A 24,066-nucleotide genomic window follows, 5' to 3' on the forward strand; every position below is an offset into this window, starting at 1 on the left:
GGCTTTGACGAGAACAAAATAGGGAAGGAGAATGACATGTTACTGGAGTTTGAACGAGGAAAAAATCAAAGGAGAAGAAAGAAGAGAAAAAAAATATGGTCATAATCTGGTTTTTAAATTAAAATCTTAATTTTTAAAAATAATAATAGATAATAATAATAATCAAATTCTTTTTAAAACAAAATCTACTTTTAATATTTAATTAATTAAAACTTATGTTATTTTAACTAAAGCAATTATATTAAAACTTATGTTATTATTAATCAAACAATTAAAATTAAACTTAATAAAAATAAGAATAATTAAAAATGATGGACCAAAATACGGTGTCTACATATGTGATGAGCTGCTTCAAGATCCCGAAGTCTTTTTGTGTAGATTTATCGAGGGAAATGACTAGATTATGGTGGGGTACGACAGAATCAAAGAAAGAATCCATTGGCTGAGTTAGAGATATGTGTCACCTTAGGAGTTTGGAGGGCTAAATTTTCGTGATTTGGAGATGTTTAATAAAGATTATATTGGCTAAGCAATTATGGCGGTTCATCCAACATCCAAATTTGTTGGTTTCGAGGGTATTAAAGGTCTCCATGCATGGGAGAGCTCTCTTTTTGAAGCGGATGCTAGAACTCAATCCTCGTATTTCTAGCAGGGGGGGTTGGAGTTGGAGAGAGACCTCCTTAAGTTGAGGTTGAGGAAGGTGGTGGGGGACATGAACAACAATTGACTTCTATGAGGATCTGTGGCTCCCAAAAGAATCTACTTTTCGTATGATTTCCTCTAATCCGACCCTGGGGGAAAAGGTTTGGGTACCAGTTTTCATAAGCCCTCTAAAACAATGGGATTGTGGACAGGTGGGTCTGACACTACAATAAAAACAAGATTTGCTTGGTGAAGAGTGGTTACAAGATGACAATGAGATATAACCTTCTATCGCATTCATCAAGCAATTGTAACAATAAAGCTTGGTGGAAGAGGTTTTCGAAAATCCTTATTCCTCCAAAAATTAAAGTGTTCATGTGGAAAGTAAGCCAAAATAATGTTCCGGTGGTTTAAAACTTACAGAAGAAAAGGGATGGATGTGATACCTGTTTGCCTGATCTGTTTAAGGAAGGTTGAATTGGTTGATTATGCGCTGGTGAGATGTTTACGGTCTAGGCAGGTATGGAGTGCTGTTTTTCCAACTATGGAGACGGAAATAATTTCAATGATTGCTTCCTAGATCGGTGGTCGAAGTAGGTGACAATTATTTCTCATCTGAATTGACGCTAGTGGGGTTACTTGTTGGACCCTTTGGAATGACAAATTCTGTGGTTAACAATAAGAAGATCTCGGAGGTTCCAATTAAAATTGATTGGATCTTAAAGTACTTAGAGGAATTTCCTACAAAATTTTAGAGAGCTTAGATGGGAAAGGTACCTCAGAAGAACTCTTGCATGCCCCTGATAAATCTCCATAAGAGTGTTTTGTGACCTAAATTGGGTTATATATGTGTGAAAATGTGAGGATCCATGTTAAAATATGATAAAAAAAAGAATATGAATTAGCTAGTTAGGGTTTCGAGCTATTAGAATTCTCAATTTATGCAATTTGAATGAACTTCTACTTAATTCGTTATATTTTTGCATAGGAATTGTAGAAATTGGGATTGGATAAAGCTGAGTGCTGCCTAGTTTGTTGATGGCTGGAGCATGGCTAGAAGAATGATGTTGGAGCTTAATGTCGCCGGATGCCCTAGCATATATGACTGAATAGTAACTCATCACATCGGTTTTTCACTGTGTTCGTATAGCTTCCAAGTGCTGCCCTAGTTTTAAGAGCCCATTATAAAAGGAAAATATACTCTAGCCATAAAAGGGGGACAACTCACATAATCAAAAAGAGGATATCAATTTCAGAAAACATTCCATACCTTTCCTTGTCGAAGAAGAAGTTGAACGACGTAGTTGACTTCCTCGTCATCACCATTTTGTTGAAGAAGCTTCCATTTTCCTACTGTCTACTTCATTGATGGAACCCATTTCTTCTTCAACTCTTGTTCCCTTTTCTTCCATTATGAACTAAACCCCACCTTCGGGGGATGAGCTAGCCATAGCATTTTGTTGACTATGCTTAAGTAACTTTGAATGTTGTTTTAATATAAGTGTTTTTATTCTTCCATCTCACTGATTTTGTTTGGCCAACATTATTAGGTTGCTTGCTCATTTGAGGCTCGGGAGAGTCCTTGTATTGGGTGATTGCTTCCATTAACGTTAGAATCCTCTCTTTGAAGTAGGATGGTGAGTACTCAGGGATAAGACTCACCCTAGCGTGCCTATAAACTGTTTTATTGCTTGTTTTCGTTACAATAGGAGTTGGGTTTAAGCATGTTTGGATATCTCGGGAGTGAGACATGTCTGTTTGGGCCAAGAAACCATTTGAGTCCAAACCATTTTTCTTCTTCATTAAGCATCTGCCACCATTATATATGTTTTTTTTTTGTTTTATGGTCTCCACCCCGTGAGATTAACACAGAAGCAAAAAGGGGGGGGAGTGGCGACCATTTTTATCGGTAGAGAGAAGAGAGAAGAAAGAAAGTGAGATATTGGACTCTAGAGCGTCATTGGCAGTTTATTCTCGCGATTCTTGTGGACTCTAAATAGCTATTGTTGTAGTGCTTAGAAGCTAGGTGGCTATTGTTACAGCATCTAGAGAGCGTTTTAGTGAAAGTGAGACCCATTATAATCTTCCCATTATAGTGGAACCTGCACATTGCAGAAGACTGGACGTAGCTCGGAGCTTTGAGTGAACCAGTATATTTTATGGTGTTTGATTTTCTATCCCTATCTCGTATTTCCTTATTGTTGATTAAACTGTGATCTGCTCTATTCTGTGGAAGGGGAAAAACTAGTTAGATCCTGTTGGATTGCTCTTGCTTGAGAACTAGAGATATTTTATATTACTGCACACACACACACACACATATATATATTATTTTTTCCCAACATTCAGGGTCTGCTAGAGCATAATTAGCATTGAGCGAAAACATCCGAGTGATTCCCCCTCGATTTACATTTAAATCGCTTCTTATTCACAATTTGTTTGTTGTTTGAGTTGGATGCTCTAGCATCATATCGAAATATTTTTGTAGCTGTTCATTTACTATTTATCAATTTAACTTGCCATTTTCATAATACTCAAACAAACTTTTTTTTTTTTTTTGCTTTTTGGTATTATAATTTGTTATTTCAAAGTATAGCCGCAATCGAAATGACCTTGTTTTTGTACTATAATTAACTACTGCTCAGTGGGGCATGGTGAAGATAAACTCGGATGTGGCCGTTTTGACAGTGGGTCGGGAATCACGGTTCTGATATGTATGAAAAAGCCGACATTGTGGCTGCTATGGTGGATGTGCATACGGTGTTGAACCCTCTGTTGGCTGAATCTTTGGCAATTAGAGAAGGTATGCGGTTGGTGATGAGGTTGGGGTTTCAAGGAGTCATGGTGGAGTCAAACTCTTTGGAGGCCTTAAATTTGATTGGGGAGAAATCTCCATGGCAAGGAGAAGCAACAAATTGGATAGAAGATATTCATGTTCTCTCGGGCATTTCAGGAAATCACGTTCTATCACGTTTTCAGGGAATCTAACGGAGCAGCACATAGGCTTGTTAAAGAGGCCATTTCTTTGCGCCAATGGTTACTTATGGAGGTCCAATTATCCGAGTTAGCTATGTAGGTTGGTAAAAGCTAACCGTCTCAATTATGTACCCTTAATGGCAAAGTATAGTTGCTTTTAATAGTCATTTTGGTTTTTAATTGAGAAGTTGATATAGATGAAAACAATCATAAATTTAAATGAAAAAGTGCAAAAAACATTACATATTTAAATTTCTAATGTGCAATTAAAGTTCCACATTAGTCAAAATTTGGAAATCATAATTCAAATATTCCATGTAGATGTGTTAATTCACAACCACGATGTTGAAATATATTTACGACATTCTGAAATGTCTCTCTCTTTTATCAATCTGAATATAATTTAATTGATTAAAATGTTTATTTCCAACCAAAAGGTCATAGCTATGACATGTTTTTTTAGGAAAAGTCTGGAGATTTACAAATTTTCCAAAATTTGTGACGGTTTTTCACTGTCATAAATTACTCAAATAGTTCTGAGTAATTTTGGGATTCGATGATAAACAAAGTTATAATGTTTTTTCACCGTTATCAATCACTCAAACAATTTTGGGATTCCATGATAAAAAATTGTCACAAATTTCACAGGCGAATTTTTAGCTGGGAAAACGGAAGCTTTACATATTTTCCAAGATTTATGACAATTTGTTTATCACTGTTATAAATTATTCCACCAATTTATGCATTTTCTAACCATCATAAAATATCACTTTAATATATTTAGAATTCCATGATGTTAAAATAAAAAACGTCGCAAATATTAGAACAATCATCAATAAAGGTTCGTTTTCTTACAATAATTATAAAAATTTGTATTTCTTGCCAATTTGATCATAATTTAATAGATAAAACGCCTATTACCATTTTGAAGATGGATTGATTCATGCCACCCCTATTATTGTTGAGTTATAAAGGAAAAGAAAACTAAAGATATCATTTTTTTTATACAACACGTGTGAATGAGGATTCAAACTCATGACCTCTTAGTCAGTTACCCTAACCACTTGAGTTATGCTCGATTTGGGATTTTGACTTGGATAAAAATTATCAATGTTTGTTACATTCATTTTGAAATTTTATAACCGAGGTATTTATTGTAGGCAGGTAAAAAGTTTCCTTGATGAAACTTGTTTACTCGGCAGAAAATGAGACCTTTTACGCTATGATATTTTATTAGGAGAGAGAGTTAAAAAGTGGGGCATGAGAGAGTTAAAAAAAAATGGTTTTAGAGAGCTAACCCAAATTTTTTACCAAGGTGAATACATCAGGGAAAATGACTCATATGACCCTCCCAGGTTTATATTTTGCTCAAATAACCCTGCCCTCTAAAATTGTTTTCAATGACCTACTTTATTATTTTAATTAATTTAAAAAAGAATAAAATTACATTTGTACCCCTGAAGTCAAAAAAACCAACCGTTGGCCTTTCCCCTTCTTTCTTTTCCCGTTCGTTTTCCTTTGTATTCTTCTTCTTCTCCTTTTCGATCCCCTCCGTTCCCTTCAACACAGAAAGCTTCGATTAGACGTTCCATTTCGTTTTGAAAGTAGCGTGGACATTGAAGGTTCGATTTCATTTTGTTTATTTCTTGTTTTCCTTTTCGATTTCGTTTTTTTCCATCGATTTCATCTTAAATTTTTAGGGGTTTTAGTTTCCGGCGAGTATTTATACCGATTTCTGGTTGTTTGAGGTGTATGGGAGGTTGAAGATGACTGTCGTTGTGGGTTTTTCGAATGAGAGGTATTCTCGGGGTTATTTCGTAGGAAGTGGGTTAGGGCTTCGATTGTTTAGAATCTGGAGAATTCTCGGTGGGTTTCGGGCGAAATAGTTTAGGATTGCCAACGTTTTGGAGTTTGTTCTTAGGAATTTGATGATTTCTCGGTGGTTTTCGGGCAAATTAGGTTACGGATTTGGGAAATTATGAATTCTCGTGGTCTTTCGGGCGTGGTGGATATGCAGTTGGAGTATTATTTATCGGCTGGATAAATTCTCGGGGCATTTCGGCCATGGTGTGTTGGAAATTCTTTTTTATTTATTTCGCCCGAAATGCCCCAAGAATTTTTACAGACGATAAATAACACTCTAAATTCTCGGGGCATTTCGGGCGAGCTAAATTGAAATTGTGGGAGATGTAGGATCTGGAAAAATTCTCGGGGCCCGTTCTCGCCCGGGAAAGTCCACGAGAATTTTTACAGGATTAATGATTCCCGAGCGAAAGGTTTGAGTTCATTAATACTGCCAAAATTCTCGTGCACGACTTCGCCCGAAAATTGCCCCTAGAAAGTTGACAGAAATAGTTTTTTTTTTTTCAGGTTCGTTTAAGGATTGGTTGGTTATTAGCATATATTTATATGTATGGTTTGTCATTTTCTCTGATCATAGGATTCTTTATTTACTCATCTACAGGTTAATTCAAAATGGAAATGGTAGCTAAAATCCCTTCCTCATCCTATGCCTCCGCCAATTTGACATGTCTGTCGCACTTAACAAAGACTACTGCAGCCATTAAGAGTAAATTGACCCCACCACAGCTTAGGATGTTTAGAAAAACTATATTCGGCCATCTCCTTGACTTAGACCTCGTATTTAACGGGCCACTGATACACAACATCCTACTTAGGGAGATCGAGGATAGTACACCTGATACCATTAGCTTCAACCTGTTTGGGAGTAAGGTGTCATTTGGGCGGAGGGAGTTTGGCATTATTTCTGGGCTTAAGTATGATAGGGGTCTAGTTAGAAAAGACACATCTCCCCACAGACTTAGGGCCCTTTACTTTAATGATAGCAACGACGTTCTGTTGAGTGAATTTGAGAAGATTTATTTAGCCGCACGGTTCAAGGATGACTTCGACGCGGTCAAGGTATCTATTGTTTACTTAGTAGAGTTAGTTCTGTTGGGGAGAGAAAGGACCCTGAAGTACGACTATACATTGCTGGGAATAGTCGATGATTGGGAAACGTGCTGCAACCACGACTGGGGGATGTTGTCCTTTGATAAGACTATATATAGTCTGAAGCGCGACCCGACGAAGAGGTCGAAGGATGGCGGGTTCAGGAAATCGTACAGTCTCTACAGTTTCCCTTGGGCGTTCCAGGTATGAGCCTAGATACTTGTTTACAGTTTTCGTTCCTTTTAACCGATCAATAACGTCCAACACTTATATACTTACAGGTATGGGCCTACGAGACTATATCTTCCTTATCTAGACGTGTGGCCAATAAGGTAAATCCGGACGCCGTGCCACGGATTCTTCGGTAGAGGTGTGGCCATTCAACTGCATGGCATGTGCTTGACAGAGAGATTTTTCGATCTAGCACAGTAAGTTCAATCTTGTTTATACTTATAAGTTTCTTTAATTTCCATATTTATGCCGACACGTTCATTACCTTTAGCGTAGGGAAGAACTCGATCAATAGAAGCAACGGATGCTGAGACGACCTTCCTAGATAGGACGTTCGAACCATCGGAGCCCGAAGATGAGGACGAAGTCCCGCACGAGAACAATGCTGCTGAACCATCAAGTGCACATGCAGGACCAGAGAAGGACGACGGGAGACAAGGAGGGAATGTCGACGAAGGTGTCAGAGAAGACGTCCATGAAGAGGCTGAGGAGAAAGAGGAGAATGGACGGGTAAGAAGGTACGCATGTCTAGTGTGCGTCTGAGGAAAGTTGAGAAACGGATCAAGCGCATGGACAAGCGCATGGACGACGGGTTCGAAGGTATTAAGGCTGAATTAAAATCCATCCGGAAGTTCTTGCGAAGAATCGCTAAGGTAATAACAGTTTTCACTTATGATAACTACGATGTCATTTTCATATAACGATAACTAACTTGTTATCCATTGTATAGGGTTTGCCTGTCGACCCGAATGACATGAGAAGAGGCAGCAGCCGTGATGGTACTGGGCAAGGAGATGGTCCGAGTGATGGTCCTGGCTAGGAGATGGTCCGAGTGATGCACCCAGTGGGGGACCTAGTGATCGAGGTGATGGTCCTAAGGATGGCGATGGTTCTACACCATCTCCTAGGGACGTGGACGACACGGATGACATGATCATCGATCCCCCCATGTGATCGCGCACGAGACAAAGGAACATCAGTCCGGCCAAACGATCGGGGACCAGGTTGAACCAGAACGCGAGGTATGTGTTCGTAATCCATAAGTTCAAATTCGATCGTAAGCATGGTCTAACGAAGGTTACTCTGCCCTGTATCAACAACATTCACCTGCCTTGACGCGCAAGGAAGACATGGGTACGGAGGACGTGCACAAGGAGTGTATGGATATCGGTCTACATGCGCGTTGTGAGGCTGCCCCTCTCGAGTAGACTCCTGTTCAGAGCAGATAGGTAGACCATATTACGATCGATTCGCATCCGTTAGAGTCATCTATGGACGACGAGGTATTTATTTTTGACTTTTCAACTCTAAACACAAGATTTTATTTGCTAACATAATTTATCCAGGACGAATACGCCGAGGACTTCACGGACTCTGATGCGGAAGGGCCGAAAGCGACGTCGCAACCAGATCTAGATGAGGTATGTGTGCTATCGCAGCCCGTTGAACGTCAGAACCCTCGGCGGGGGTCTCGGAAGAGGAAGTTCCCATGGAAGCTTCGAAGGTTGTAAATATGTCATGGTGGACGGGAAGCGGAAGAAGGTAATGCGATATGACCCACTAGTCCACGTCCCCTCTGAACAAGTCCAGAAGTTTCATGCTTGGCTGGCGAACCCTAACACCGACCGCGCCACTCGCAAATCATGCTACGGTGATCGGGGAAAGACATGGTTTCGTGACCTTATCACCTCGGGCAAGTGGATGACGAGTGAGGTACGGGTTCGAAACCCCAAATATGTTGTACTGGTATTTAGTTTTTTTCTAACAACAATGACTTATATAGGTGATCGATTCGTTGTTCATGTTTACGCGGAACAAACTCGAGCAACGGCAGGACTTGTGTTCTCGAAGATTCACCACGGGTGACATTGTCCTTGCGATATGTAATATATATATATATATATCTCTCATACGCTAACCGTTTTTACAAATTCATGTGCTAACTGAAATGTTTTATTCATTGCAGAACTTTCTTCGACGAACAGACGGACTATATCAACGCATGACAGCCCCGAACGCTGTACCTGCGAGAGTTGCAGCGGAATACGATTGGGCTGGAAAGTATAAGACCATCCTGAGCTATATGGACGGGACGTACACCGACTATCAGACACGATGGCTTGATCTGGATGCTGTTTACCTGCCATACAACATCGGTGGCAACCATTGGATTATGCTACATATCGATCTGCAGGAGGGTGAGATCATTGTGTGGGATTCGATGAGGTTGATGACACACTTTCCAGCTCTGGAGTCCGAGTTGAGGCCGATGGCTGTTGTCCTACCTGCATTGATGCACAGGGCCGGTGTTCAGGTACTAAGACCGACACTACCGAATACGCCATGGAGCATTCGTCAAGTAACATTCGCGCCCCAGCAAAACGGGTCTGGTGACTGTGGGATGTTTTGCGTTAAATATTTAGAGTATGATGTAACAGGGTCAAATATGACTAGCTTAACTCAGGACAACATTAGTTTCTTTAGGGAGAAATTGGCCATAGAAATGTGGGCAAACCGATCTATATTTTGAATCTAATTCGCTTATTAGTACTATGCCATTATTTTATTACCTAGCTCTTACAAACTACTTATCTTGCTTTGTATAAGACAAATATGTTAAAAAAGCAATTTGATACATAAAACGAATCAATACAACATTGACCATTCATATTCCACCCAAATGAACAAAGTATGGAAATCACTAAAACATTCCACGGGCGAAATCGGGCTATTCACGGGCAAGAAATATTTCAATCAGTGCAAATGAAGTCACTGAAATATTTCTCGGGCGAGAATACGGCCATTTCACCCGAAAAAGTTTTCAACCACTAGTGCGCTGGTCTCTGCACTATTTCACGGGCAAGAATATCATTATCCCGCCCGAGAACTGCATTCATGGCAACATCTCGTTAACATTTCGCCCGAATATATGATGATCAGATTCCAATACACAAAAAAGAAAATACATGAATATAAGTAAATCATACATCGAACTAAGACTCAGTTGTTCGTAATGGTTGGCGGCAAGTTTTCCTATTGTGACCTTGCATTCCAAACCTGCTGCATTTATGTATCTGTTGAGGCTCGCTTGTTGATGGTATTCCTATTGTTTGCCGTCTACCAACTCTTGCAACGAACTTCGAAGGCTCGATGGTGTACTCAACAAAGTTGACGGGTAAAGGCCAGTCCTCCTCATCACCCAATGGGTAGATTGGCTCGGCGTACGCGTTAAGAAGCGTTTCTAATTTATACTTGGGCGAACACAGCGCGTATATACTAACATTACGATGCATGGCGGCAGCGACAGCGTGGGAGCATGGGATCTGAAAGTAGTCAAACTGCTTACACGTACAACTCTTACTGTTTAGGTTGACACGCACCTTGCTGTTACCATCGTGTACCTCGTACTCGTAATTATCAATCGGTTTAATCGTATGTTGTCGGGCCTGCTCCACTGCACTCTTAACAATCCCTTCAGCATAATCAGTTAGAATGGATGCTCTGGTCGATGCGTACGTCCGTCGTTCGTAATACCATCGTTGCAGAAGAGCCCTACAATGTTCTAATAGTACAGTGACCGGCAAATATCGTGCGTGAACTAGAACTGCATTCATGGACTCTGCAATGTTAGTTGTCATCTGATTGTACCTCAATTCAAGTTGATATGCGCGTGACCATTTATCGAACCCGAGTTCCTCCAAGTACTGTCGCAGTTCTGGGAATCCCGTAAGTTGATTCCAATAATACCTGAAGGTAGACTTCTTGAATGCCTTAGCTGCTAGGAGGTATAGCCATTCCACGCCTTCGCTCCGAATCTTGAACTTATCATTCAAATTCATCTGCACGTGATGCATGCAACTGACGTGTTCAGCAGTGGGGAAGACAGAAGTTACAGAGTTATTAATGGTTCGGTGCCAGTCAGACATGAACACCAATCCTTCAACATCTCCAATACAACTCTTCACCCGCTCCAAGAACCAAGTCCAAGACTAGTCTGTTTCCCTGTCTACGATTCCAAATGCAAGTGGATATATCTTATTATTACCATCAACAAAGGAGGCTATCAATATCACACCTTTATATTTTCCCTTCAGATGTGCACCGTCGATGACAAGTACGGCGCGAATGCAACTTCTAAACCCCCGGATAGAGCAGCCTAAGGCCATGAATGCATATTGGAAATATTTATCGTCCTCCAACTTGAATGAAAATATCGTGCCCGGGTTCACCGATTTCAACGCCTCACCGTATTTACGCAAAAGAGTGTACGACTTCTTCGGCGATCCCATTAGTAGTTCCAAAGCCCTCTCTCTCCCATGCCACGCCTTTTCATATCGAATGTTAACATCGTAATTTTTCCACATGTCATTAACAATATCCTTCGGTCTATAACGTCGACTTACATCCTCAAATGTGAACTTTATAATCTGACCCACCACACGACTTCGAGCTTGCCGGTGGTCATGTTTCATTACCTCACGAGTGCAACTGTGAACCTCATAGAATGTAGAGATAAGAAAAGTATCTGAACCTTTAATTTTCCTTGAATGTAGGCTTCATTTGCACCCATCCTCGGTGCATCCGACAGTATACAAACTTTTTGTCGACTTCTTCACACGATATTCAAAATTCATCTTCATTGCGTACACCGAGAGTTTGAACTGCAAATCTTCTTTCGATCGAAAAGTACTCCCTACCGCAATGTCCTCGAATTCAGTATAATGGGTCTGGGAGCGTGGAATCAAAAGGAAACGATGGAGCATAATACAGAACGGTCTGCCCTAACTGGTGGGGAAATGATTGGAATGTTTCTGCTTCTGGAATGTTACGATTCATTGAACTGCTTCCACTGCCATGTATTTCCTTCGGTACGACAGATACATACAATGGGACTTCGGAGGGATGTGGAGGGCCTCTTAAAAAAAATCTAAGGCTATGGTCATCAAAGATGTACTACTTCGGAACCTGGTACTGCAGATTGAACTTATATACACAGTGTCTCAAGATTTTGAACTGATCCGGATCGGAAAAGGCTGAACATAGCACTAAAGAGCTCCTCATAAGTTATAGAGTCGTCCACATCCAAACCTCCCATAATTCCACCTTCATATAGAAATTGTGACTCATTCCAACTACCACCATAGCTAACAAATAGGCAAGGCATCCTGCATGTGGAAAGAGAAGAATTCAAAATTCGAAATTCAAAATTTTTGACGTTCTCGGGCGGAAGTTATTGTTGTTCGGGCAAGAATTCACGCCCGTATACAATATGATTCTCGCCCGAAACTCATATTATATTGTCATTTTCGACCGTGAATAACCCTAACTTCGCCCGAGAATCATGGAAAAATACAGACAGTACATGCCCCAAACATGTCGTTCTCTAAGGAAGAATAAAAACTACAAAGATGCACTCAAACGTTTCCAAATAAACAAAAAACAAAAGGGTAGACATATAAATGTGCGACTTCAGAGACGAAAAACACAAAAATAGACCATTCTTTGTAAATGACATTTCACCTACCTCGTTTGTGTAGAAATCTTATTCAGCTACAAACAAACTGTGTGGTCAGATGGAAGAGTTACTTTCAAACATGGAAAAATACAGACAGTACATGCCCCAAACATGTCGTTCTCTAAGGAAGAATAAAAACCACAAAGATGCACTCAAACGTTTCCAAATAAACAAAAAACCAAAGGGTAGACATATAAATGTGCGACTTCAGAGACGAAAAACACAAAAATAGATCATTCTTTGTAAATGACATTTCACCTACCTCGTTTGTATAGAAATCTTACTCAGTTACAAACAAACTGTGTGGTCAGATGGAAGAGTTACTTTCAATGTACAATATTCTTTTTGTTATCTGCAAAGCTGAGTATGAAGTGCACATATGAAGAAGACTGGTTTGCTAAAGTGCACAGATGAGAGATGGTTGTTTGAGTAATTGGAAAACCTTAAATTCTCGGGCGAAATAATACCAGTTAACGCCCGAGAATTCATTGTAAGTCAACCTAACTTCTCGCCAATTCTCGCCCATAAACAACCAAAAATTAGCATTTTGGCCAATTTTCGGGCGGGAAAAATGCGATTTTGCCCGAGAATTAGTTATCATTTTCACGCTCACGGCCGAGAAAATCACGTTTCAGCCCGAGAATTGACGCTATACTTGAGGGGTAGTTGGGTACATTTACTTCTATTGACAATTGTGAAAAAGCAGATTTGGGTCATTCAAAACAATTTTTGAGGGGTGGGTTATTTGAGCACATTGGAACTTAAGAAGGTCATATGAGTCATTTTCCCAATACATCAGGCCCGATAACGTTTCTACTTCTAGTTTTTCATTTTCAATTTTATTAATAAATTTAAGTATTTTGACAATTATTTAATTGATTTATTTCTATTTCTTAGAATCATTCTAAAAATTGTATTAGATTGGTAGGACAACAAAAACATGTTTCTTATTTTTAGCTTTCGTTTCCAATTTATTCCAAAACATAAATAAAAATATTATTTTATCATTCTTTATTGGGGCATACCCATTTTATTTTTTCTTTATTAAAAAAAAAGAAACAAAAGCAATAAATAGGAGGACCACCTTTTCTAATTTATTGTTTCATTTCTTGACTTTTTGTTCATATTCCTCTGGCATTTTTGTACATCTGCTCATATTTTTTCAAATCTCTTCTTATTTTGTCCAAATTTATTAAAAACCTGGGGTTGGGAGGAGGTTCTGAATGGATTTGGATTATTTTAAAGAGCATTTTTTTGAGTGATGGATCATAGATTGAAAAACTTACCACTATATATATATATATATATATATATATATATATATATATATATATATTTTGGTTGTGTAAATTATGATAAATAACAAAACCCCAATCCTCCATTAAATTCCACCTCCATTTCTATTAATTATCCAAACACAGAAGATATTCACCCTGAAACAAAACCCACAATCCAAACGTCCCCAAAGTAAGTAACCTAATTCAACATAATTCAGGTAGTTTTTATCCCACACCATTATTTATAAGTAGGTTTACATTCATAATATCTCACAACCATGAGTTCTCCAATGCATGATTTCGTAGAACATGCACAAAGAAAACATTTTGCTTACAAGCAATTATTTTAAACATAGAGTTCATACATAACGCATAGTAGAAGTCAATACTCGATCGGTATCAGACCCGACCTCCCATCAGTGGTTTCGGTTTCTCAGTTACCTCCCATAAGGTGCGCATCGATATCTTTGGCGGTGTCAGCGAGAAATTGAAGCAAGGAATGTGAATCTCCAATATTTTCGTGCAATTTTTCATATTCTATAGTATAGTGAATCACACTTCCCTTGCCCTTTGGAATAGCTTGGAGAGTACACTTGAAGTTTTTATAATTCTTCAATTGGTCTCCTTCTATTTCTTTGAAAGTGATCATATTCTTCTCCTCATCTACTGCTTCAATCAGATGCTTTCCTACTTTAGCTTCTCCATCTACAATTTTAACACTACAAATTAATAGTACGGTTGCCATGATTTATGGGTATCGTTCGTAGATCAGAAATAAATTATAAAAGTTGTAAAATAGTTATTGGAAAGGTGTGATGCACGAAATAAGAAATGAGAATGAAATGGATTAGGTCACGAGAGGAATGAAAAATTATCTGTTTTTAGAGAGACAGAGTGATTTCGAGTGAGTCCCGATTCTAATCCTACAATCTAGTAAACACCCTCAAAGGTAATTTCATTCTCATTAATTGATTCATATTCCTTTGAACATGGTCCGGTAACGTTCTTGTTTTTCCAACAAAATCAAGTTTTTCTTTATTTTTTCAATAAAAAAATAATAAAGAACAAGAAATAGTTTACAACTACAATTATTGTTTTTCTTTGTCAAAAAAGAGGAAAAAAGAAACAAGAAACCCATTCTCGTTTCTTGTTTATGAGATACATTAGATCAACGAATCTAATAAGGTTTATAAGGCCTCGTTTAGTAATCCTTCTATTTCTTGTTTCTTCATTTTTTTTGTAAAGAAAAATGAATTGTATGACCCTAACATCTATAAATTCAAGTATGATATACAACAAATATTTTTTTTACGTATGATTTGAAACAAATTGGAAATGGGAACACAAAAAGAGAAAACCTGTTTTAGGTTGTTTCCAAAATTTATAAAAATATTTCCAAAAAAGGGAGAAACAAGATTATTCCCGCTCTAGTGGAGATTACTTGCTTTCTGGATGGGAATTGGTAATACTTGGTCTTGGTCTTGGTCTTTGATGAGGAAGTGGTGACAAGACAAAGAAAACATAGCTAGTTGAAAACTGCTTAGATTTCTTAAGAAAATTGGAAACGAGAAATAACAAATGAGAACGTTACCAAACAGATCTACGATACCTGAACTACTTCTTTCATAGCCAATTTATTTTGAGAATATTAAGAAAAAGTAAACAGTACGAACAAAATAATTGACGAAAACAAACCGTGAAAGTAGTTCCAGGAGATGATAGAACCCACTTCGCCCCAATTACCCTCATGGAGCTCACAACCTTGTATGTTGCCCCCAGAAACATTGGAAATATGGTGTGGTCTCTTGAGGACTAATTCATGGAACTTCCAAGCTGGGGCCTTGATTTCGACATCGACTTCCAATTTTCTACAGAGATCAGACATTGTGTTGCTTTGAAATATAGATTATAACTTCAATTCAACAAAGATTAATGTCTTACCAAGCATATAAGTTTTGACACTTATTTATAAGGAGGGTTGTAACATTGAATCAAGACACTTGTTCTTCACAATTTTGAATTATTAGGCATAAATTAGATCATTCAATGGCAGTAAGCCTACAGACTTTTATTGAGTATGTTGTGTCGTGTTTGGTAACGAATTGTTTCTTGTTCTCCGTTTCTAATTTTATTAAGAAATATGAGCATTTGACAACTATTTAGATTTCTTGTTTCTCATTTTTTATAAACATTATGAAAATTGTACAGAAATTTTGTAAACAACAAAAAACAAGTTTAACTTATTTTTTTGTGTTCCCGTTTCTATGAATTTGTTCGAACAGAAATTACCTTGTTTTATCATTCTTGAACAGAGAGGTTTGGGAGCTATGCAATTCTATTTTCTTTATTGAAAAGAGGAAATAGAAACAAGAAATGAGAACGATACCAAACGGGCCTATAGATGCTAATTTCTTGTTCCTACTAGAATTATTGAAAGCATAGGAAAATAAAGCTTAATTTCTCAATACTATAAAAATGGAAACGTTACCAAATGGGGCGAGAGATTGAACTTTCAACTTCTAGAGAAGGAATATGTCGTGTCTTTACTATTTTTTTTTATTCAACCCTGATTTGAATCTCTAACCTAAAAGGTAAAATAATGTATGGACTAGTTGATTGACTATCGCTCTATACTTCATTGGGTTATGAAAGTTTATAGGGTCACTCAATGTATGTATATATGAATATAATTAATTGCTTATAGTCCTTTATTAGTGAAAAAAATACATTAATTTATCTTTTAATATAAATTATAAGAAATTCACGAAAGAAAGTATATATATATCTATATTATACAGATGAAGGTAAAAATTGTCATGCGAAGATGTTTTTAACATGGAAATGTTAAAAATGCATGGAAATTTAAGAGATCATCCCCTAGTTCCTTACATGCTTTTTGTATGGGTATCTTTTAAAATGATTAACTATTCACGAACTGGAATTACATAACTTAATTTGACTACAACATATCATCGACTAAAAGTTAAATCTTCAAATCTCTACTCTCACATATGGTTGAACTCAAATTAAAAAAAAATCAAAATATTTTATATTCCTACAAACAAACACTAGAAATCTAAATACTCATTATATAAATCTTGGATTCCAACCAAACAAACTATCACTATTACCAACCACAATGTCAATGCTTAGGGACGTTACTGAATGTGTTCATGATATTTAAAACCATCGAAAAAAATATATCACTTTCTTGTAATATAGTTTGTAACATATCTAAAAAATTTTATTTGGAATCCTATAATAAAAATATGGTAAAACATAATAATTAAATAAATTTTGAGAAGTTATAGAGTTAGAAAAAAAATTCATGAAATGGATGAAAATAATAGAAATCTAGAGTTGATGTGTATAAGGTCAGACATCAACGGACAACTTTGTCACTCGTCTTACCCACATCATTGTTATTAATATTTATCAAGTTCCTTTATTTTTTGTTTACATGCTTTGTAACCCAACAAAGTTGTTGCATAAATAAAATTTCCTGGGAGGAAGATTTTGTAATACTAATTTTCAATTTCATCTCAACAAATAAATCTGGCTTGAATAAGTCATGAGATTTAGGTATAAATTATTCATAGTTGTTTTATACTTGGAACCTATTAGCTTATGCTGTGACTTGTGGATGAATATGATTAACATCCAGCAGCTATAATATAATTTTTAAATGACTTTTAGATATAATAATGTACTTTACATTTATGTTCTTTTAAATAAACCTACCAACTGCCTTATTTTAATGCGTTTGTTTGATGACTTTGGAAAAAAAAAATTTTATTTTTAATAAAATTACTTCTTGAAGAATTATTAATTTAGAGCATTGTATGGGAAGAAAAAAAATTAGACATGACAGGCCATGTCTAAAGCATGAATAGACCCAAGGTGTGAACAGATCTAGGGCGTGGCTAGATCCAAGCCCCCAGCCAGGTCCCGACCGACCAAGTCCCGACCGACTAGATTTTTGTGCTTCTCCAAACCATTTTTTGAACTAGTGTTGTAGGGTGCTCTAATACCTCTCAATCGACTCTCGAACAAAAATCTGTTGTTCGCAGATGTTTTTTTTCCTTTTAGATGACCAATCGCACCTTATAGATCATTGGTGACGACTTCAGACCCTTATCTCGAAAGAGGCCCTTTAGGGGATGACGTAAACCCTATTTGCCATTTTCTTTATTTTCTCTCGTCTCCTAAAGGTTAACACGAACTACAAACGTCGTGCTTGAAAGAAACAAACACTTGTAGAAATTTGGGCTCCAGTGACACTTAATTAACATAATTCATGACAGGTTTTTTTTTTTTTTTTGTCATCTATTAAGGCATCAAGAAAGAGAAGAAGATGCCAAATTTGAAAAATTGTCATCAATGCATTTACAAGTACAGTTATACTTTGTCACAAATAGATCTTCCATCACAATTAATAAATGTCACAGACACTCATTTAATTACAGTTTATAACTGTCACTAAAACAATGAAATATTTTATTCTCTTGTCAATAAAACGTAATGACGACATTTTATAAATGTCACGAAATATTTTTTAACGACTGTTGATAAACGTCAAGAAAAACGTAACACTGACTATTTATAATTGTCATGAAAACTTTTATAGTGATAGTTTTAACGGTCATGAAAATCTTTATATTCACAATTTTTAACTGTCATTAAAATATTTATATTGACAATTTTAACTATCACGAAAATTATATATATGACAATTGATTAATTGTGACAGTTTTTTTTGTCACAATTTGTGTTTAATAAAGGTTTGTAATGTCAATAAAAGTTTATATATGACAATTTCATAATAGCCATGAAATACATTTAATAACACTATACACGTTTCAAAAAAATTATCTATATCTGTAAATTATAAAATGTAACAAAGTTGCATATAATATGATCAAAGTCTGATCAAATCTGTACATTAGGATATTTTATACAAATACTATATACTATAAGTCTATGACTACAATAAGAGAATGTCCAACGAACTATATTCACATTACATCAACCTCGTACATGTTGAAAATACGCCGAAACTCTTCCTTATACATTCTCGTTTCTCAAAATATTGCTCCCGCAAGCTACTCCTTTTCAACAAAATAAAACGAACAATTAAGAAAATATTAATATTAACTCCCACATTATCTTTCTAGCTCCAACATGCATTACGTAATAACACATATAAACACCAAATCTTAATTGGCTATCTTTGGTGTAGAATAGCCACACAATTATCCAACTTTATGACACAGATATAAACACTAAGTCCTAATTGGCTATCTTTGCTGCAGGATAGCCACACAATTATCCAATTGAAATAAGTGCAAAGGGAATGAATTCATTTTCATGAAGTTTATGTGCAAAACAGCTATACGCTCAGCTATATACTCAAACCTATTAGTCCAGACATAAGAATGTTCAGAGTTGAAAGAAAACAATCTAATTAAAAAATTATATTTAGCAGTGAACACACAAAGTATTAACTATTTACTAAAATTGATGTACTTATAAGTTGAAAATTAGCAAATTTTTATATGCACTTCAGTAGATGAACAAACCAACAGTCTCCATTAAGCATTAAAGGTGGATGAGAAGTAGGCTTAGCTAATAGTCGTAAAATAAGCGAGCACCAAAACATGAAAAATGAACCTATATAATTATAAATAACAAAGCACAACTACGTCATGACATTAACTCATTACTTGTTACTTCCTTAGAAAAAACATCCAAAATAAATAGATATTTGTTAGACAATACTAAAATAAATTTACAAACTAGAACGAATGGAGAAACGACACCGTACATTTCCAGTTGATTGTCCATAGCTAGAATAATCATACCTACATAAAATACAGAACAAAGGATCATGAGCCAATTCTGCTGTTGGGTGCAATGTGTACAATATTTCAAGAAATTCACGGTATTATGAAGGTAGTAGAGCAACTTTCCTTGATTTCAACAGTTACAAATGCTAAAGGGTTTTTTTTTTTAATTATGAAAAGCCGAGCTTCTATTGAAATGAATGAAAAAAAAACAAAATAGCATAAAAAATAGCTTAACCAAGGGGAGCCAAACTAAAAGAATGAGCTTTAATCAGCAGCACAATAAAACCTAAAGAGTATACAAAATATGTTCAACTATTTTGAATACTTTTTCGATCTTGTACAGTTTATGGCTTTAAATTGGAGTGCTCAAACAAGTTTTTTTTGTAATTACTCAACCTGTACTATTGGATTGGATTGGAAGGGTAAACACCTTGTCCCGAGGTCCACTAGGCTGTATTTTACCTTTTTTTGGGCTCTTTGAATTAAAGTCTCCCTTGTTTTTTATTGAAAAAAAAAGATAGGAAAGACTACTCTTAAAATCGAGTTCAAGCACATTCTTAATGATGTCATCATGTGATCAGAATAGTGATTTCCAATGTAAACATGATCAAGAGACGTATAAATCCTTGTTTAATGACTGCTTCTAAAGTATGTATTTCAACCATAACTATTAGAGCGATAAATGCCTAATTGCATTGAGAAAAATCCACTATTCTCCCATCCAGCCATCCCTATTCCCCCGCTTCCGTGGAGAAAAACGACGCTAAGACAATCGATTACTCATTTCATTTCTATATGATACTGTCTAAAATTAAACTAAAATATAATCCATACAACGACATGATTTGAAGATGAAGGAACAAAATAAGTTCAAAAGTTGATGAAACAAACCAAAATTTGAACTAAAATAGAATCCATAGAGATGGATATCAAAAGACAGAAATTTTAAACTCTAATCCTTGTAGTGGTTAGACTCAAACTAACTTGTACATGACAAAGAGGACGGCAAATGCATCAAGCATGAATGATTTAATCAGATTGCTCTTTTCGAATTTTCACAGCAATAAGAACGCATGTACAAATTAGGCAATTATAATTTTCATGTTTCAATTCAATAATTACCTCACTCGACATCGTACCCCTTCTCTTGAAGCTCCGAAATGACCTCGTTCCTCATCCTCAACCATAGCTTCTAGCCCTCTTGCTCTAGATTTTTGTTCTGTAATTATTTCTAATAATTATAAGAATCCTTATCTAAATCAAGCATCCACTTTGGACCTATGATAGTTCCAATCATTCCCCCTTTGGCAATGAACACCTCCATATCTTCCTCGTCACCTGGTTGATAATATATCACAAGATTAACTTTGGTTCAACCAATAACCCTAAACGACCTAGGTTCTAGATTAGTTTACAGGACCAACTCCGCTCGACACTCATCTTTGTCCAAAGTTGACGTATCGATCCCCGACCTTCGTACGCAGAGCCTCGATAACCAACTAGTGACGTATTAGCCTCCTGACCCTGATACTCACCCATTCGCTTCATTACATTTCAAAAATCTCACCAAAATCCTACATATTTCTAAGTTATGACCCATGCATCAAACGTCTCACAAGAATTCATAACTACAACTAGGTATCGAATCCAACAACACAAAGCGAATCAATCATATCCAGTCAGAACCAACTTGTTCATCCAAAATACTCATATTCATTAATATTCACAAAGGGATAATCGACATACATATTATTGGATAATAAAACACAGAAAGGCCAAGCAATTCATACATATTTAATTGAACTTTTGCTCGCATTGTATCATTTGGTCTATGTACCGGAACGATCAACAAACAATCCCCTCAAGTAAGAAAGTACTTACAAAGGTCATAACACTCCTAAACTTTGTCGAAGGGTTCCTACTAACTCACCACTAATCACTTGGGTTATGGGTGGGTCAGTGTCAAATTTGTTGGGTGTGTTACCTAAACTCGTGGTTTGTATTTATGTAAAAACAAATGTATATTTAATAAAGTTATATTCAATAAATTTGTTGTTGAATTCATAGCATTGCATTGTCCAAACTCCAATATATCTATTCGGTATATATATGATATATTCGGTATATATTTGATATACCTTTGATATACTAGGTATATATTTGATATATCCCTGATATACAAGTGGATAATATCTTGGGAATAACCTAAAGGGTCTATGGTATATGGATAAGGCTGGGTACCTTATCCTGGTAATATTATGGATACGACCCACTTTGTAAATGTTACAGACAACTCGATCCAGGTCGTTCGTGTGGAGACATGCGAGTGGGGGTATCCTACACAAAGAGTTTGTATAAGACTGGATGGTGAAATAACCAATCTTTAGATGTAACACTGTTAACTAACAGATTGCTATTTCTTAGGATGACCAGACAACTCATTCTCAATCTTGAGTGAGTTATAGACTCCTGCCCGTGAGGGCTCTTCCTTTGATCTGTATGGGTGAGAGGGGCCTGAGTCTCCGACTCAATATTCCTACCATTTTGGGGACGAGACCGAGTGGGGAGCTGGGAACATAATTTCACAAGATGGAATTCACTCCTCCCTGACTTTAGGAAGTAGATGAATGTTCTCTTAAATGCTGACGTCGGGACTTGAACAAGGGGTCCCACCCTCTCATTGGCCTAAGAGGGACTTCTGGTTATTGGTCGGACCATAACCAGGTTGTTCATTAGAGGAGCAGTGGTATTTAAGGAGTAAGATGTAACTCAGGGGTAAAACGGTAATTTGACCCAGCTTGAGTTACGAGCACTCGTGAAGGATTGACTTGTCATTAATGGTCATATATTCATAGACACAAAAACATTCTGCAGTGAGAAGAGTGCAACTGCGGGTCTTTAGTGGAGTGACCCGTAGTTAACGAATGTTAATTAACTCGGTCAATGAGTTTGACCGATTAATCTCGCATCGTTGGAGCTTCTGATCTGTAGGTCCATTAGGTCCCCTTGCTAGCTCATAACGGGTAAAACGAGGATCAAATTTTTGGAAAATTTTGAAATTTTCAAATTGCTCAAGGGATTATATGTATAGTGATACATTATAATATATAGTTAATTCTAATTAAAACTATATATTATGAGAGAAATTATTTGAATGAGATTCAAATAAAATTAATATGAATATGATTCATATTAAAACTATAGGTTAAACATAATATGCATAAGATGTACATTACAACTATAGATTATATGAGAGAAATGCTATAGAATACGATTCTATTTTTGTAATAAATAATTAAGTGTTAATTATTTATTTGATTTATATATATATTAATTGTTAATTAGATTAATAATTAATAATTAATAATTATTTATTAATTAATATGATTAAATAAATAAATAAATATATATATATATATATATTAATCATTATTATTTATTAATAATATTAATATATAACTCCCCTACAAAAATGCTGGGGAGTTAAGCGACGTGGGTTAACTCCCCACATCACAGTTTCTTTTGTTTTGGTTTTTCAGAAAGGTTATGGAGAAACAGAACAGACACTCTCAACATTTTCTCTCAATCACACTCTCTCAATTCTCCCTCACATTCCCTGACACTCCCACAAACATGATCTTGGTACCCAGAGAATAGCTTGGAAGATCTATTGGTGGTGTTCAGGAAATCGTTGAAGAACAGTTCTTCAAACGTAAGTTTTTCCCTGTGTTTCCTTTTTTGCACATTTGGTTTTGTTTCTCAAGATTGATGAACGATGATCATCGCTTCTGTTGCGGGATTCACATCCCATCAAAATTAATGTTGAATGAGCCCGACACTTCAAAATGAAGTTCGAAAATGCTGGAGTTTCCTGATTTGATGCCAAAAAGGGATGAGTAATGCAAATCGGGCTTCAATTGGGTGTGGGTAAGCACCGAAAACCACCGAAAAGCTATTGTCCATGAAATCCAGCAAATAAGGTGCACTACTGATGCTACTGTGTGCAGTCTAGTTGACGGGGATGTTGCTACTACCATAAAAACACCCCGAACTGCGGCGATTTCTGCTGCAAATCGCCCTAAACTGTTGCAACTGCTTCTGGGTGACGGGTTTAGTGATGAAAGCTTCGAGCTTTCTTGAAGACATCACAGATCGACGCGTGGAGAAGCGGCAATGTTCGAAACTGTGCTTAGATGAGGCTGAGCCACTGCCAAATATTTGCTATACGTGGGTTTCGCAAATCTATCCTGGTTGTGCCGCCGTACGTTTGTTAGATCTTAAGCATAAACTATCCATTCTGCTCATAACATGCCAAAAGGAGCCGCACGCACTGCTAGGCCATCGAAGAATGCCAGATCTGGGCATTTGTTGTTGTCGCGCCACCAGTCAAAAACACTACAGCAGAAGGGTCACGCCGCCATGGGGTTCGTTCACATCGCTGTTCGCTGGGAAACACTGTCGTGGAGTCGCAGCCAATGATGATGAATAATGAGGACTGCTATGGAGGAAGAAGAAGAACAACAAGAAGGTGGGTGGCTAGGGTTTCCTTCATTTTTTTTCCTTTTATTTTCTTTCCCTTTCTCTTTTTGTTTTATTTATTTTACAAAAAAGAAATGGACCCAATGAA

At 36.7% G+C, this 24,066-nt stretch overlaps 2 protein-coding genes across 2 annotated transcripts; both read right to left on the reverse strand.

Annotated features, from left to right (window-relative positions):
* Positions 1-9,794: 9,794 nt before the first annotated feature.
* LOC148209216 (uncharacterized) lies at positions 9,795-10,640 on the reverse strand. Its single transcript, XM_088117454.1, has one exon. The coding sequence runs from the start codon at positions 10,638-10,640 to the stop codon at positions 9,795-9,797; it is 846 nt and encodes a 281-aa protein (XP_087973580.1).
* Positions 10,641-13,693: 3,053 nt separating this feature from the next.
* On the reverse strand, positions 13,694-15,544 carry LOC148209217 (MLP-like protein 31). Its single transcript, XM_088117845.1, has 2 exons — positions 15,289-15,544; positions 13,694-14,298 (listed from the first exon to the last, which is right to left on the reverse strand). Exons 1-2 carry the CDS (start codon positions 15,476-15,478, stop codon positions 14,027-14,029), a joined length of 462 nt encoding a protein of 153 aa, XP_087973971.1. The 5' UTR covers positions 15,479-15,544; the 3' UTR covers positions 13,694-14,026.
* Between the last annotated feature and the right edge of the window lie 8,522 nt (positions 15,545-24,066).

The sequence above is a fragment of the Momordica charantia genome, assembly GCF_013281855.1.
Source record: "Momordica charantia cultivar OHB3-1 chromosome 9 unlocalized genomic scaffold, Mcharantia_2.0 BLBB01000009.1, whole genome shotgun sequence".
NCBI lineage: Eukaryota > Viridiplantae > Streptophyta > Magnoliopsida > Cucurbitales > Cucurbitaceae > Momordica > Momordica charantia.